The sequence below is a fragment of the Convolutriloba macropyga genome, chromosome 8 (genome assembly GCF_964194025.1).
Source record: "Convolutriloba macropyga chromosome 8, txConMacr16.3, whole genome shotgun sequence".
NCBI lineage: Eukaryota > Metazoa > Xenacoelomorpha > Acoela > Convolutidae > Convolutriloba > Convolutriloba macropyga.
Genome location: NC_134475.1, coordinates 1,238,494 through 1,252,143, shown reverse-complemented (window position 1 = coordinate 1,252,143; position 13,650 = coordinate 1,238,494). Strand labels below are relative to the sequence as shown.

The window sequence follows — 13,650 nt, the reverse complement described above, 5'->3', positions numbered from 1 at the left end:
CAATTACCATGATTGGGGGGCTATAGATTATCTGGATTTATTCTGTTTCGCCCCCTCCCCCAGCTTAGTGAGCACAAATCTTTTATGACCCCCCAGGCGCACGTGCTGTTTTCTTACATAGTAACGTGCTATATAACAACATAATTTGTAACTGGGGGTCTTAAAAAACACTGGGGGGGGGGCGAAACAGAATAGATCCGGTTATCTGACCACTAAGCTGGGGGGGGGGGGGGGGGGCTATAATGGGAAAGACTCCTATTTTCTTATGCTTGCGTGGTTTTACTTAATGATTTCCTAAAATTGGTAGAATGCCATGAAGACAAAGAACATCACTATTGACTAACTTAGTAACAAATGTTTTGGTAAAGTGTTGGGCACATATCAATTTGGGCTGAAAACTGCCTAATCAGAAGCTCTGCTTTTTCACGCTAAGTTTGGCTAGTGATAAGATCTCTTGAGGAGCAAAAAAGAACGAGAGGAAAGCTTAAGAGGAGTCAACATTTTTTCAGCCCGATTCATTTATTCCGGCATAACCATACCATTTCACCCCTCTATCATTTCACCCATCGATCATTTCACCCCTCTATCATTTCACCCATCGATCATTTCACCCCTCTATCATTTCACCCCTCTACCATTTCACCCATCGATCATTTCACCCATCGATCATTTCACCCATCGATCATTTCACCCATCGATCATTTCACCCATCGATCATTTCACCCATCGATCATTTCACCCATCGATCATTTCACCCATCGATCATTTCACCCATCGATCATTTCACCCATCGATCATTTCACCCATCGATCATTTCACCCATCGATCATTTCACCCATCGATCATTTCACCCATCGATCATTTCACCCCTCTATCATTTCACCCATCGATCATTCCACCCATCGATCATTTCACCCATCGATCATTTCACCCATCGACCATTTCACCCATCGATCATTTCACCCATCGATCATTTCACCCATCGATCATTTCACCCATCGTCATTTCACCCATCGATCATTTCACCCATCGATCATTTCACCCATCGATCATTTCACCCATCGATCATTTCACCCATCGATCATTTCACCCATCGATCATTTCACCCATCGATCATTTCACCCCTCTATCATTTCACCCATCGATCATTTCACCCCTCTATCATTTCACCCATCGATCATTTCACCCATCGATCATTTCACCCATCGATCATTTCACCCATCGATCATTTCACCCATCGATCATTTCACCCATCGATCATTTCACCCATCGATCATTTCACCCATCGATCATTTCACCCATCGATCATTTCACCCATCGATCATTTCACCCATCGATCATTTCACCCATCGATCATTTCACCCATCGATCATTTCACCCATCGATCATTTCACCCATCGATCATTTCACCCATCGATCATTTCACCCATCGATCCTTTCACCCATCGATCATTTCACCCAACGATCATTTCACCCCTCTATCATTTCACCCATCGATCATTTCACCCCTCTATCATTTCACCCATCGATCATTTCACCCCTCTATCATTTCACCCATCGATCATTTCACCCATCGATCATTTCACCCATCGATCATTTCACCCATCGATCATTTCACCCATCGATCCTTTCACCCATCGATCATTTCACCCATCGATCATTTCACCCATCGATCATTTGACCCATCGATCATTTCACCCATCGATCATTTCACCCATCGATCATTTCACCCCTCTATCATTTCACCCATCGATCATTTCACCCATCGATCATTTCACCCATCGATCATTTCACCCATCGATCATTTCACCCATCGATCATTTCACCCATCGATCATTTCACCCATCGATCATTTCACCCATCGATCATTTCACCCATCGATCATTTCACCCATCGATCATTTCACCCCTCTATCATTTCACCCATCGATCATTTCACCCATCGATCATTTCACCCCTCTATCATTTCACCCATCGATCATTTCACCCATCGATCATTTCACCCATCGATCATTTCACCCATCGATCATTTCACCCATCGATCATTTCACCCATCGATCATTTCACCCATCGATCATTTCACCCATCGATCACTTCACCCATCGATCATTTCACCCATCGATCATTTCACCCATCGATCATTTCACCCATCGATCATTTCACCCATCGATCATTTCACCCATCGATCATTTCACCCATCGATCATTTCACCCATCGATCATTTCACCCATCGATCATTTCACCCATCGATCATTTCACCCATCGATCATTTCACCCATCGATCATTTCACCCATCGATCATTTCACCCATCGATCATTTCACCCATCGATCATTTCACCCATCGATCATTTCACCCATCGATCATTTCACCCATCGATCATTTCACCCATCGATCATTTCACCCATCGATCATTTCACCCATCGATCATTTCACCCATCGATCATTTCACCCATCGATCATTTCACCCATCGATCATTTCACCCCTCTATCATTTCACCCATCGATCATTTCACCCATCGATCATTTCACCCATCGATCATTTCACCCATCGATCATTTCACCCATCGATCATTTCACCCATCGATCATTTCACCCATCGATCATTTCACCCATCGATCATTTCACCCATCGATCATTTCACCCATCGATCATTTCACCCATCGATCATTTCACCCATCGATCATTTCACCCATCGATCATTTCACCCATCGATCATTTCACCCATCGATCATTTCACCCATCGATCATTTCACCCATCGATCATTTCACCCATCGATCATTTCACCCATCGGTCATTTCACCCATCGATCATTATCACCCATCGATCATTTCACCCCTCTATCATTTCACCCATCGATCATTTCACCCCTCTATCATTTCACCCATCGATCATTTCACCCATCGATCATTTCACCCATCGATCATTTCACCCATCGATCATTTCACCCATCGATCATTTCACCCATCGATCATTTCACCCATCGATCATTTCACCCATCGATAATTTCACCCATCGATCATTTCACCCATCGATCATTTCACCCATCGATCATTTCACCCATCGATCATTTCACCCATCGATCATTTCACCCATCGATCATTTCACCCATCGATCATTTCACCCATCGATCATTTCACCCATCGATCATTTCGCCCATCGATCATTTCACCCCTCTATCATTTCACCCATCGATCATTTCACCCCTCTATCATTTCACCCATCGATCATTTCACCCATCGTTCATTTCACCCATCGATCATTTCACCCATCGATCATTTCACCCATCGATCATTTCACCCATCGATCATTTCACCCATCGATCATTTCACCCATCGATCATTTCACCCATCGATCATTTCACCCATCGATCATTTCACCCATCGATCATTTCACCCATCGATCATTTCACCCATCGATCATTTCACCCATCGATCATTTCACCCCTCTATCATTTCACCCATCGATCATTTCACCCCTCTATCATTTCACCCATCGATCATTTCACCCATCGATCATTTCACCCATCGATAATTTCACCCATCGATCATTTCACCCATCGATCATTTCACCCATCGATCATTTCACCCCTCTATCATTTCACCCATCGATCATTTCACCCCTCTATCATTTCACCCATCGATCATTTCACCCATCGATCATTTCACCCATCGATCATTTCACCCATCGATCATTTCACCCATCGATCATTTCACCCATCGATCATTTCACCCATCGATCATTTCACGCATCGATCATTTCACCCATCGATCATTTCACCCATCGATCATTTCACCCATCGATCATTTCACCCATCGATCATTTCACCCATCGATCATTTCACCCATCGATCATTTCACCCATCGATCATTTCACCCATCGATCATTTCACCCATCGATCATTTCACCCATCGATCATTTCACCCATCGATCATTTCACCCATCGATCATTTCACCCATCGATCATTTCACCCATCGATCATTTCACCCATCGATCATTTCACCCCTCTATCATTTCACCCATCGATCATTTCACCCCTCTATCATTTCACCCATCGATCATTTCACCCATGGATCATTTCACCCATCGATCATTTCACCCATCGATCATTTCACCCATCGATCATTTCACCCATCGATCATTTCACCCATCGATCATTTCACCCATCGATCATTTCACCCATCGATCATTTCACCCATCGATCATTTCACCCATCGATCATTTCACCCATCGATCATTTCACCCATCGATCATTTCACCCCTCTATCATTTCACCCATCGATCATTTCACCCCTCTATCATTTCACCCATCGATCATTTCACCCATCGATCATTTCACCCATCGATCATTTCACCCATCGATCATTTCACCCCTCTATCATTTCACCCATCGATCATTTCACCCCTCTATCATTTCACCCATCGATCATTTCACCCATCGATCATTTCACCCATCGATCATTTCACCCCTCTATCATTTCACCCATCGATCATTTCACCCATCGATCATTTCACCCATCGATCATTTCACCCATCGATCATTTCACCCATCGATCATTTCACCCATCGATCATTTCACCCATCGATAATTTCACCCATCGATCATTTCACCCATCGATCATTTCACCCATCGATCATTTCACCCATCGATAATTTCACCCATCGATCATTTCACCCATCGATCATTTCACCCATCGATCATTTCACCCATCGATCATTTCACCCATCGATCATTTCACCCATCGATCATTTCACCCATCGATCATTTCACCCATCGATCATTTCCCCTCGTAAATTAGCAGTCGGCATTATAGAAACAGGGGGCTTTTCCCATTATAGCCACCCCTCTCCCCTCCCCACACGGAATTATAGCCCCCATTATAGTATGCTTACCATGATTGGGGGTGTCTATACCTTATATACGTTTCCAGTAATTGAACCTGCTTTGACATCCCTGACAGTTGTCGTGAGAAGCAATCACAGCCTTCTTCTATCTCCGTCCTAAATGTTCCGTGCGTCCGATCGGCGTCCCAGTGGGGGGCACAGGGGAGGGGACAACCAGTCCAACACTCTCATGAGCCAGAGAGGCAGACTCACTGCTGGAAGTGGCAAGAATAATTCCAGTCATGCCAACTCGCTGGCACACGATGCCGGAATCAAGAGGGTAGAGAGCATCGCATCTGAGACAAAAGACATTGGTTAGAAGAAAACGAATATTTTTCGTTCACGCGTTTCAACATGCGTAAAATTTTGCTAGTTTTGCTTGCCTTAAATTTTGCATGCCCAAGAAAATGGGTACTTTTGTCCTGAAATATACCGATTTGTTTTCTTATACATCTGTCTCTTATATATCGTTAAGGCATCAAAGCTTTGGTCAAAAATTTTTACTTTGGGTGTGACGGCATGATATATCAATTTTGCTTCTCAGGGAAAGAATAAAACGGTACTTTTATGAATTACATACCAAACATGAAGTACCATAACGGTTTCCATAGTTACCAGGTTGACTACCCAGACCAAAAGTCGGTATTCCCAGATCGTTCCAGACCAAAAGTGCCTATGTCCAGACTTTTGTCGAGTTTTTTGCGTTCAAAAGTGCGTATCTGCAGACTTTCGTGCGTTCATGTCCAGACTTTTGTGCAATTATGAATTATTCCAGATAGTAATATTTGTAAGATAAGCACAACCCCCACCTGCTTTGCTCATTTTGGTCGGAACATATCGTCTTTTGGTCTCGCACCTCAGCCTGGGTTTTGTCGGGTGAAGTCTATAATGGTAAAGACCCAAAGGTTGTTTAACAAGTTCCTTGGTTTTTGTGATGGTGCACTTAGGACTGCGAAGAGGGACCATGCAGGGTTTCATTCTGAGGGAGAGTTTCAACTTCGCCCACTTGGTCATGCTGGATGACTGTCTCCATGCAATTGAGAGGAAGTTTAAGGAGTCACATTTGCGTGCATGTGATCAACTACACAGGTTACCTGAACTAATTTTTAAATATTTTTTTTCTATTTTTATTTTTTTAAGTAATTAGTCTCAAATATTATTTATTAGCTGTTCAGAAAGTTACGAAAAATCCGGGTCCTTGTCGAAATATCCCCCAACCAATCAGAAGACATAGGGCGTAGAGGAATCCTACCCACAATCATCAAACTATTTATAATATACAATGATGTGAGCAGTAATTTCTTTGGGGGTTCCCTTGGGAAGGATTCGGGAATCAAAATCTTGTGCAGTTCTAGAACCACAACCAAATTTTTACTTACCTAACTGTGTCAAAATTCCCTCTAAAATCCTCCTCTTCCCAAAAAACGATGTAGGATAATGCTATTGGGGAAATGGTGAATACCCGTGTTGAGGACAACGACGAAAAAACGACAATCTTTTTGTAAGAAATCGTCTTTTTCGTCATTTTGTCGTCGTTTTTGTCGTATGGTCGTCGTTTTCGTCGTTTTCATTAGTTTCCGTCGTTTATGTCGTCTTTTAAGTGTAAGAAATGATCGTTTCTTCGTTGTTTTTTTTGTCGTTTCCTACGTCGTTTTTTTTCAAATGAAATTTTCGTTTTTTTATGGTTTTTTCATCGTTTTTTTGTCGTTTCTTACGGCGCTTTTTTTTCAGAAAAAATCATCGTTTTTTGATCGTTTTTTTTGTCGTTTAATTGCTCTTGAACTAGTTTTTCTCTATTGAATTTGTATTATGGCCTGATAGCGCAGTGGTGAGTGCATCAGGTAATGCATCGGGTGTTTAATGGTTCGAATCCCATCGTTGATCACCTTTTTTGTTGTTTTTTTCTTACATAAAAATAACGACGAAATAACGAACAAAACGACGAGTACCACGTAAGGGCTTTGATCGTTTTGTCTAATGAAAACGATTTAAAAACGACGATTTCTTACAAGTGAAAAACAAAATTCCTCAACACGGATATTGAGCTCACTTTTTTATCATTAAAAATTTACCCCAAAAAGATGTAAGCGTGAAGGGATACTGGAACGAGTAGACGTTTCAGAAGTTATCGCTATAAATTTTCACTGTAAAAAGATGAAAGCTGGAGGGGGCCAATGAAATGACGGAAATTTGTGTAGCTTACACTTATCCCCCTAAACAATCTACCCCACCCTATCCAAAACGATGTAACTTTGAGCGGGCATTGGAATGAGGGGACTTATCAGAATTCACCTCTTAAAATCCTCTTAAAATGCTGTAAGACTGCGAGGATGATGGAATGGGGGGTGATTTTAAAGAATTTGCCTCCTTCAATATCCACAACAGAACACTTTTTGAGTGAGTTTGAGAGGATCTTTCAAATTTGCCTCATCGAATATTTACCTCAAAAATCGTAGGAGTGAAAGAGTGAAGTGCACTATAATCAAGAGATTTTTTAGCATTTACTGAAAAGTTACAACAAGACGATGCAAACGTAATAAGAAAATGGCCCTAAATATTCACCCCAAAACTTTAAATTTGAGGGAAGTAGTGAATTGAGGGGACTTTATAGAGCTTATCCCGAAATTTTTACCCTAAAACGAGGTGACAGTCAGGTTAATGGGTCAATGAGGAGAAATTTTAAATTTATACCTTAAATATTCTAATTATCAACCTCGTTGTGTTTGTGAAATGACTGAGTTTGCAAAATCACTGAACTTTTCTTAGGCCTTAGGTTTTTCGTCCATTTTAAAAATTATAGTTTTGCCAACTCTTTGCAAGTAATCTTGAATTTCATAGAATATAACATATCATGAAAAAATTAAGGTAAAATTAAAAAAGTCAGTTTTTGCATCAATTTTTCTCCGCTTTGACTACTTAATTCAATCAAGGGGGCTCGGTAATGTGCGTCGGCACTTTATGTTCTGACCCCGCTCAACCACGTTTTTGACTCAATTTGTCCACCAAATGAGTGAAAGATAGAAAACTTTCAAAAATGCCTTAGAGTTTGTAAATAATAGGTTTATCCATTTAAAAAATTGCTTTAAGCTCTAACCAATATGAAAGAATAACTCATTGAAGAACCGATGATAACTGCCAATAAACAGAGTGAGAGACAAGAATAACAACGAAATCAAATAAGAACAACAAGCATTTCAAGCACAAATATGATCAACAAGCATTTCTTACGACCAAAACTCAAAACTCAATGATTATCCACTTTTTGAAAAAAACTTAAGGAAAAAACAAAATAGCATCAGATAAAAGTAAACTAAAGCAAATTACTTAATTTTACCAGAAATGATATAGCAGCTGGCTTTATTGAAATTTTTTAACAAGTAGACAGAAAAAAATGGCAAAGTCAGAAAATCCATTTAAATTTTTTCAAAACATTCAAGCTAAAAGTACTGAAAACAACTAGCAATCAACAGAAACCTTTCAATGTCTTCATTTAAATTTTCAAGTAAAACCATTGAGACTTGCCGTTATACAGAAAATCATAAGACTAGAAAAAAAGCAAATATAGGCAAAATCAAGAAGTCGTTTCAGTTTTGCGAGGACACGGTGTCCAAGATTATAGTATCCAACTCTATTCAAAAAAAGTTTTGATTATAATCAATTGCTCCATACCTCAAAGCAATTATCGTGTTATAAAATTTGTTATTAATGTGACATTATTAGAAAGACGGGACCAGAGAGTAAAAAAAGAACCTACAAAAGTGGAAAAATTCAATAAAATCAATAGAAGTTCGTAGTATTAATTTCGTAGTATTAAAAAATTATTTAAATAATTAATCAACAATTAAGACAACAAAAAAATTCTTTGAAAAAGAATGCAATCTCTCTCTTGAATGAGACTACAATTAAAGATAGCAAAATAATATTGAAATGGGCAAAATTTAGATCCGTAAGGCATAAAAACCGTAAGTTTTCAAGAAAAAAATCCAATTAGTGTAACTGTTTCTGCTTAAGAGACTAATTGTATTTTTTCCTTGTCCACAATGAGACTAATTTTTGGGTTCTGCCTGTATTAACACTTTATACAAGAAGAACTCAAAGTTTCGCAAACAATTTTACGCCAACAACGTTGAAGCCAAAAAAACCATATGCTTTTTGCTGATATCATGATGTATGTTCATTGGCCTCTCTTTTGATGTAATTTTTATCTGTCAATAATTGAGGTTTGAATGGAAAATAACTTTGTCTGTAACTAGCATAAAAACAAGAAAAGCAAAAGTATTTAAAAAAAATACAGCGCCCCATTAATATCCAAATAATTTTTGAACTACAAAGTCCCACAATAAGACCACAACTGATATTGCTCCTGCTGTTCCTCCATTATTACAAAAATGTTTTTATTGTTAATCAAATATTTAATGTGACTAAAAAGTCATTGAGTCAAAAATAAATGATGAGTTTTGGATACATCGTGTTATTTTGCCAAAAAAGTCTTATTTATCCATTGGAAGCATTAGATGGTTTTTATATAGCTCCCTTGATACCCCATAGAACTTTGATTAAATGGACGCAATAATAAGACTTCAAAAAAGCAATAAATGCTTGAAAACCTCAAGAATTCATTCAGAATTAGCGAAACCAATTTGTCTGAGCAAAGAAAAATTATGAGCTTTACTCATGAAAAATATAATTGTCTAATTAGACCTTAGACAAGATATTGCTTCCTAGTAAATGGGATGAAAAAATTGCAAAGATTATTTCAAAATAGACAAACCCAAAAGCTTTCGTCTTTGAATTTAACGGATAAACCTTGTTAAGAACGAACTAAACTGTTGAAAATTGAATTTTTGTGTTTCAAAGTGCATTACAAGTTAAAAAAATCAACAAATTGTCCGAAATAGGTCGAAATTGCAAAAAGTAGACGGAAAATTGTCCAAAATAGGTTCAGAAAACGCCAAAGCTAGCCAAAAAATTGCCAAAAATAGACCCCAAAAACGCTAGCGGTAAAATTTGCCAAAGTTTGTCAAAAATATGGACGGAAGACGCCAAATTTAGCCGAAAAAATATTAAACGTAGGTCGGGAAAACGCCAAAAATAGGTAACATGTTCAAAATAAAACACCATATTTAGCCAAAATAGTCATCGGCATAATTCATGAATTTCGGCTTGATTCTTGTTCCGGTTGATTTTGGGCCCCCTTAGCGTTTTGTAACATTATCTAGTCAGTTGGCTCTTGATGTTGGTTGACAGAGCCTCAGGCCAGCAAGAGAAAACACACTGTTGTGCACTTTTTAACAATTTTCCCTCGGTTAGACAGGTTTGGCACTTGGTATGTCGGCTATTTTTTGTGCTGAAACGGTTGAAAAACGGCTGAAAACGATTCATTTGTCATCATAATGTCAGCATATTATATCCTCATGTCCTCAGAATCTCCTCGGAAATCTTATTTGATATTTTGGTACATGATTTTATACAAGCTATGAGTACATAGTAGAAATTCAGGTAATATATCGCGTTACAGACTTTTTCATAAATTCAAAATTGTCACCCAAGAAATTTTCGAAAAGTTTGTGTTGAGTTGGGAATAATTTTGCAAGTTTTACCCAGGCCTCGAGCACGACAAACTTGCCAGACTTGCTAGACTTGTATTAAAACCTGCCCAGTACTGAAAAACAAAATAAGTCTTGCAGTTAGACTTGCCTATTACTGATATAGACTTGGAACTGGCTACGAGATATCTTCCCATGCATTGTGATTGAAAACTACATTTTTTGGCGAAAAAAATACAATTTTACCTTTAAAAAGTAGCCAGAATTCCGTAATTTTTTTTAAAATTAGCTGTATTAACAGCGATGCCGATTTTATTTACAAGTTCAGAGAACGTAGAATTTGATGATATACACTATGGTACCAAAAAGCTACGTACACCTAATAAAAATTTTTAAAAAGGCAAAAGAAACAACAAATAATGTAACATTTTGAGTTCAAATTAGTTCTCTAATACCGCGTCCTTACACTTTTAGCTTTTTTAACGTCCAGTAGACGGTTTATATAGTCTTCATATAAGTTTCTCACGACGTCTGCGTCAATTTCATTCCAAATTTCATACACTTTTTCTTCTAAATTTTCCCAAAAAACTGTCTGTTTTCGTAATCGCTGCTTCAAAATTGCCCATAAATTTTGAATAGGATTCAGATCTGGACTGTATGCTGGCCATTCCAGTACCTCCCACTCTTTTTCTTGGAAGAAATTGCCGATAATTTTCAATTTATGCACAGGAGCATTATCTTGCTGAAAAATAAGGTCCAGGAAATGCAAATTTTTTCTTCGTAAATTTTCAAATTTTCCCAATAACCGACAGCGTGTAGCTTGTTTGGACACTTAGCAAGCAATTTCCGTCCATCTGATCGTATTGCACCCCAAAACATATGTGATCGTTTGTCCGAACTCAAATTTGTTGTGTTTTTTTTCAAGAAATCTCGTTCCATTTCTTCGAAAAACTCTAAAGATTCCGTCACTGGAGATGCGCACCCTTGTTTCATCAGTAAAAACCACATTCTGCCAGAAAGAGAACGGATTCTTGAGCATATTGATACACCATTTTGAACGGAAACACTTGCTTTTATTCTTCAAACTTACTTTTTTGGAGCATTTCTCGAAAAAACGCCATATTTTTTGAGAATTCGTCTAACTGTAACTCTGGAAATTGTATCGTAGCAAGAGAAAGCGTTATGAGCCACACGAATTCATTCCAGTGAGGTTTTGGGATCTTTCAAAAGATCGGCAACTAACTTTTTTTCTGATTTTTTTTGACAATTGGGGTGTCTTCCGCTCGATTTTTGGGCCTCGAAATTGTTGTTTTTCAGGTAACGGTTGTATGCATACTGTGCAGTGGATCTTGATTTTAATTTGAGTTGCTTTTGTATTTTAGACCATGAAAATCCGACATCTCTTAGCGTAACAACTTGGCAAACGGTATAAGAACAAAGCGGTTTAACCATCTTTTCTGTTTAAGCGGAGAAAATGAGAATGAAATATCTCTTAAAACTTCTAAATTTCACGCCTTTTTTCACGCCTTGTCGCAAATCATGCTTATAAAGAACGAATCATGCTTTAAAAGCAGAAATCATGCTGTACGTAGCTTTTTGGTACCATAGTGTAGTTTGGTCAATTAGGCATCAATGAATAAAGCTTCAGATTGAAATAACAACTGCGGCATTTCGAGCATTTTCAATTGTTGATTAAGAAAACAAATCGCAAATTAGTGCTTATCAAATAGCCGGCTCGAGAGAAAATTTGGTACTAGAATCTGATCTTAATTAATTATTTAAAAAGATCCAGGAAACAAATTTTAATCCAATTACTGAGTGCTGTTGCGACTGTCCACGAAAGCTCCAAAATGTGCGTTTTGCGGCAAAATTGTACGTTTTGAGACCTAGTCGTCTTGAAATGACTTTGTTAAAATATCAAATTGAAACAAATGCAAGGATCTTGCAAGTTTTCAGTTGTCTTTACATTTCTTTACCAAGAATGTTTTCAAGACTTTATCAAGGTATTTTAAGTTTCCAAGGGGTTATAGACCGTATTCTTCAGCATGACAGACGATGACTTCATGAGGGCGCACAACTTGTACAGAAGTTATCTCACTCAGAACCTGGGAGAGTTCCGAGCCATAGATGTGACGTCACTCTATCACACATTTCTGTACGGATTGTTTGTGATGCACGAACCACTCATATCAGAGGACATATCACGTGGGCTCTTGTCTGGGGTTAGAGCCAAAAATTGGGTCTCAAGTTTACATAAAATTAGTAATTTTACCGTATTAGGTATCCAAGTTAGCTCCCATTTTATATTATATCAGTTTTTTTTTCACTGATATCACAGACGGAATGATACCCAGACGGCTGAGATTCCAGACCAAAAGTTGATACGTAGAGAGAAATGAACGCACCAATGGGGCGCCGTGATCCTGAAATTACGCGGTTTGGAAAGAAAAATGAATGCACAAAATTCTGGACTTTTGAAAGCACGGTAGTCTGGAAATAGGCAATTTTGAATGGACAAAAGTCTGGAGATAGGCAATTTTGAAGGCACGAAAGTCTGGACTTGGGCAATTTTTAACCCATATTGGTCTGATCATGAACTCACAAAAGACTTTCGCGCGATCATGATCAGAGACTATCATGCGTTCAAATTTGCTTATGTCCAGACTTTCGCGCATAATCCAGAATAAAAACCTCGTGGAGCATGCAGATCTATTGAAGATAAAGACCAGAGAGTTCCACAAATCCATATATTTATAGTTTTTTAAACAACGTGAGTCACATGAACATCTTTAGGCCCTGTACAACAAGTTTTCGCTACAGGAGTAAAATTACGTTATTCAACCTAACGATACTATGGAAAAGGGATCATCTAAAAAGTTAAGATTATCTGTAGAAACCGTTTAATTGGGGGAACTCCACTCGTGTTAAAATGCCATGGGTAAATATGACAGTGTTGACACTTGATAAAAAATTTAAAAAGTTCTAATTTTCTTAAAAACTGCTGAAAACATTTTTGCTTAAGTTACTGAGAAGTTTTATATAGCGTTAACCACCCCTGAAAAATTTTTTAAAAACATTGAACTGAAGTGGCATAGACATAGTTAAATAAAACCAATATCTATTTAATTAACCTGATTAGCAAAAACTTTTTTTTTCTTACAGAGAGAACCGTCGAAAATATGATATATATGAATATATATATATATATATATATATATAT

General features: G+C 38.2%; 1 protein-coding gene across 1 annotated transcript in view; it reads left to right on the top strand.

Moving 5' to 3' along the window:
- The window catches only part of LOC142344372 (uncharacterized), a 65,424-nt gene that overhangs the window by 1,431 nt on the left and 50,343 nt on the right, over window positions 1-13,650 (top strand). The window contains exons 2-4 of the mRNA XM_075395970.1: window positions 4,932-5,198; window positions 5,832-5,973; window positions 12,475-12,652. Of these exons, the coding sequence (XP_075252085.1) occupies window positions 5,006-5,198; window positions 5,832-5,973; window positions 12,475-12,652 (513 nt within the window). The 5' untranslated portion in view covers window positions 4,932-5,005. The remainder of the gene's footprint in view (window positions 1-4,931; window positions 5,199-5,831; window positions 5,974-12,474; window positions 12,653-13,650) is intronic.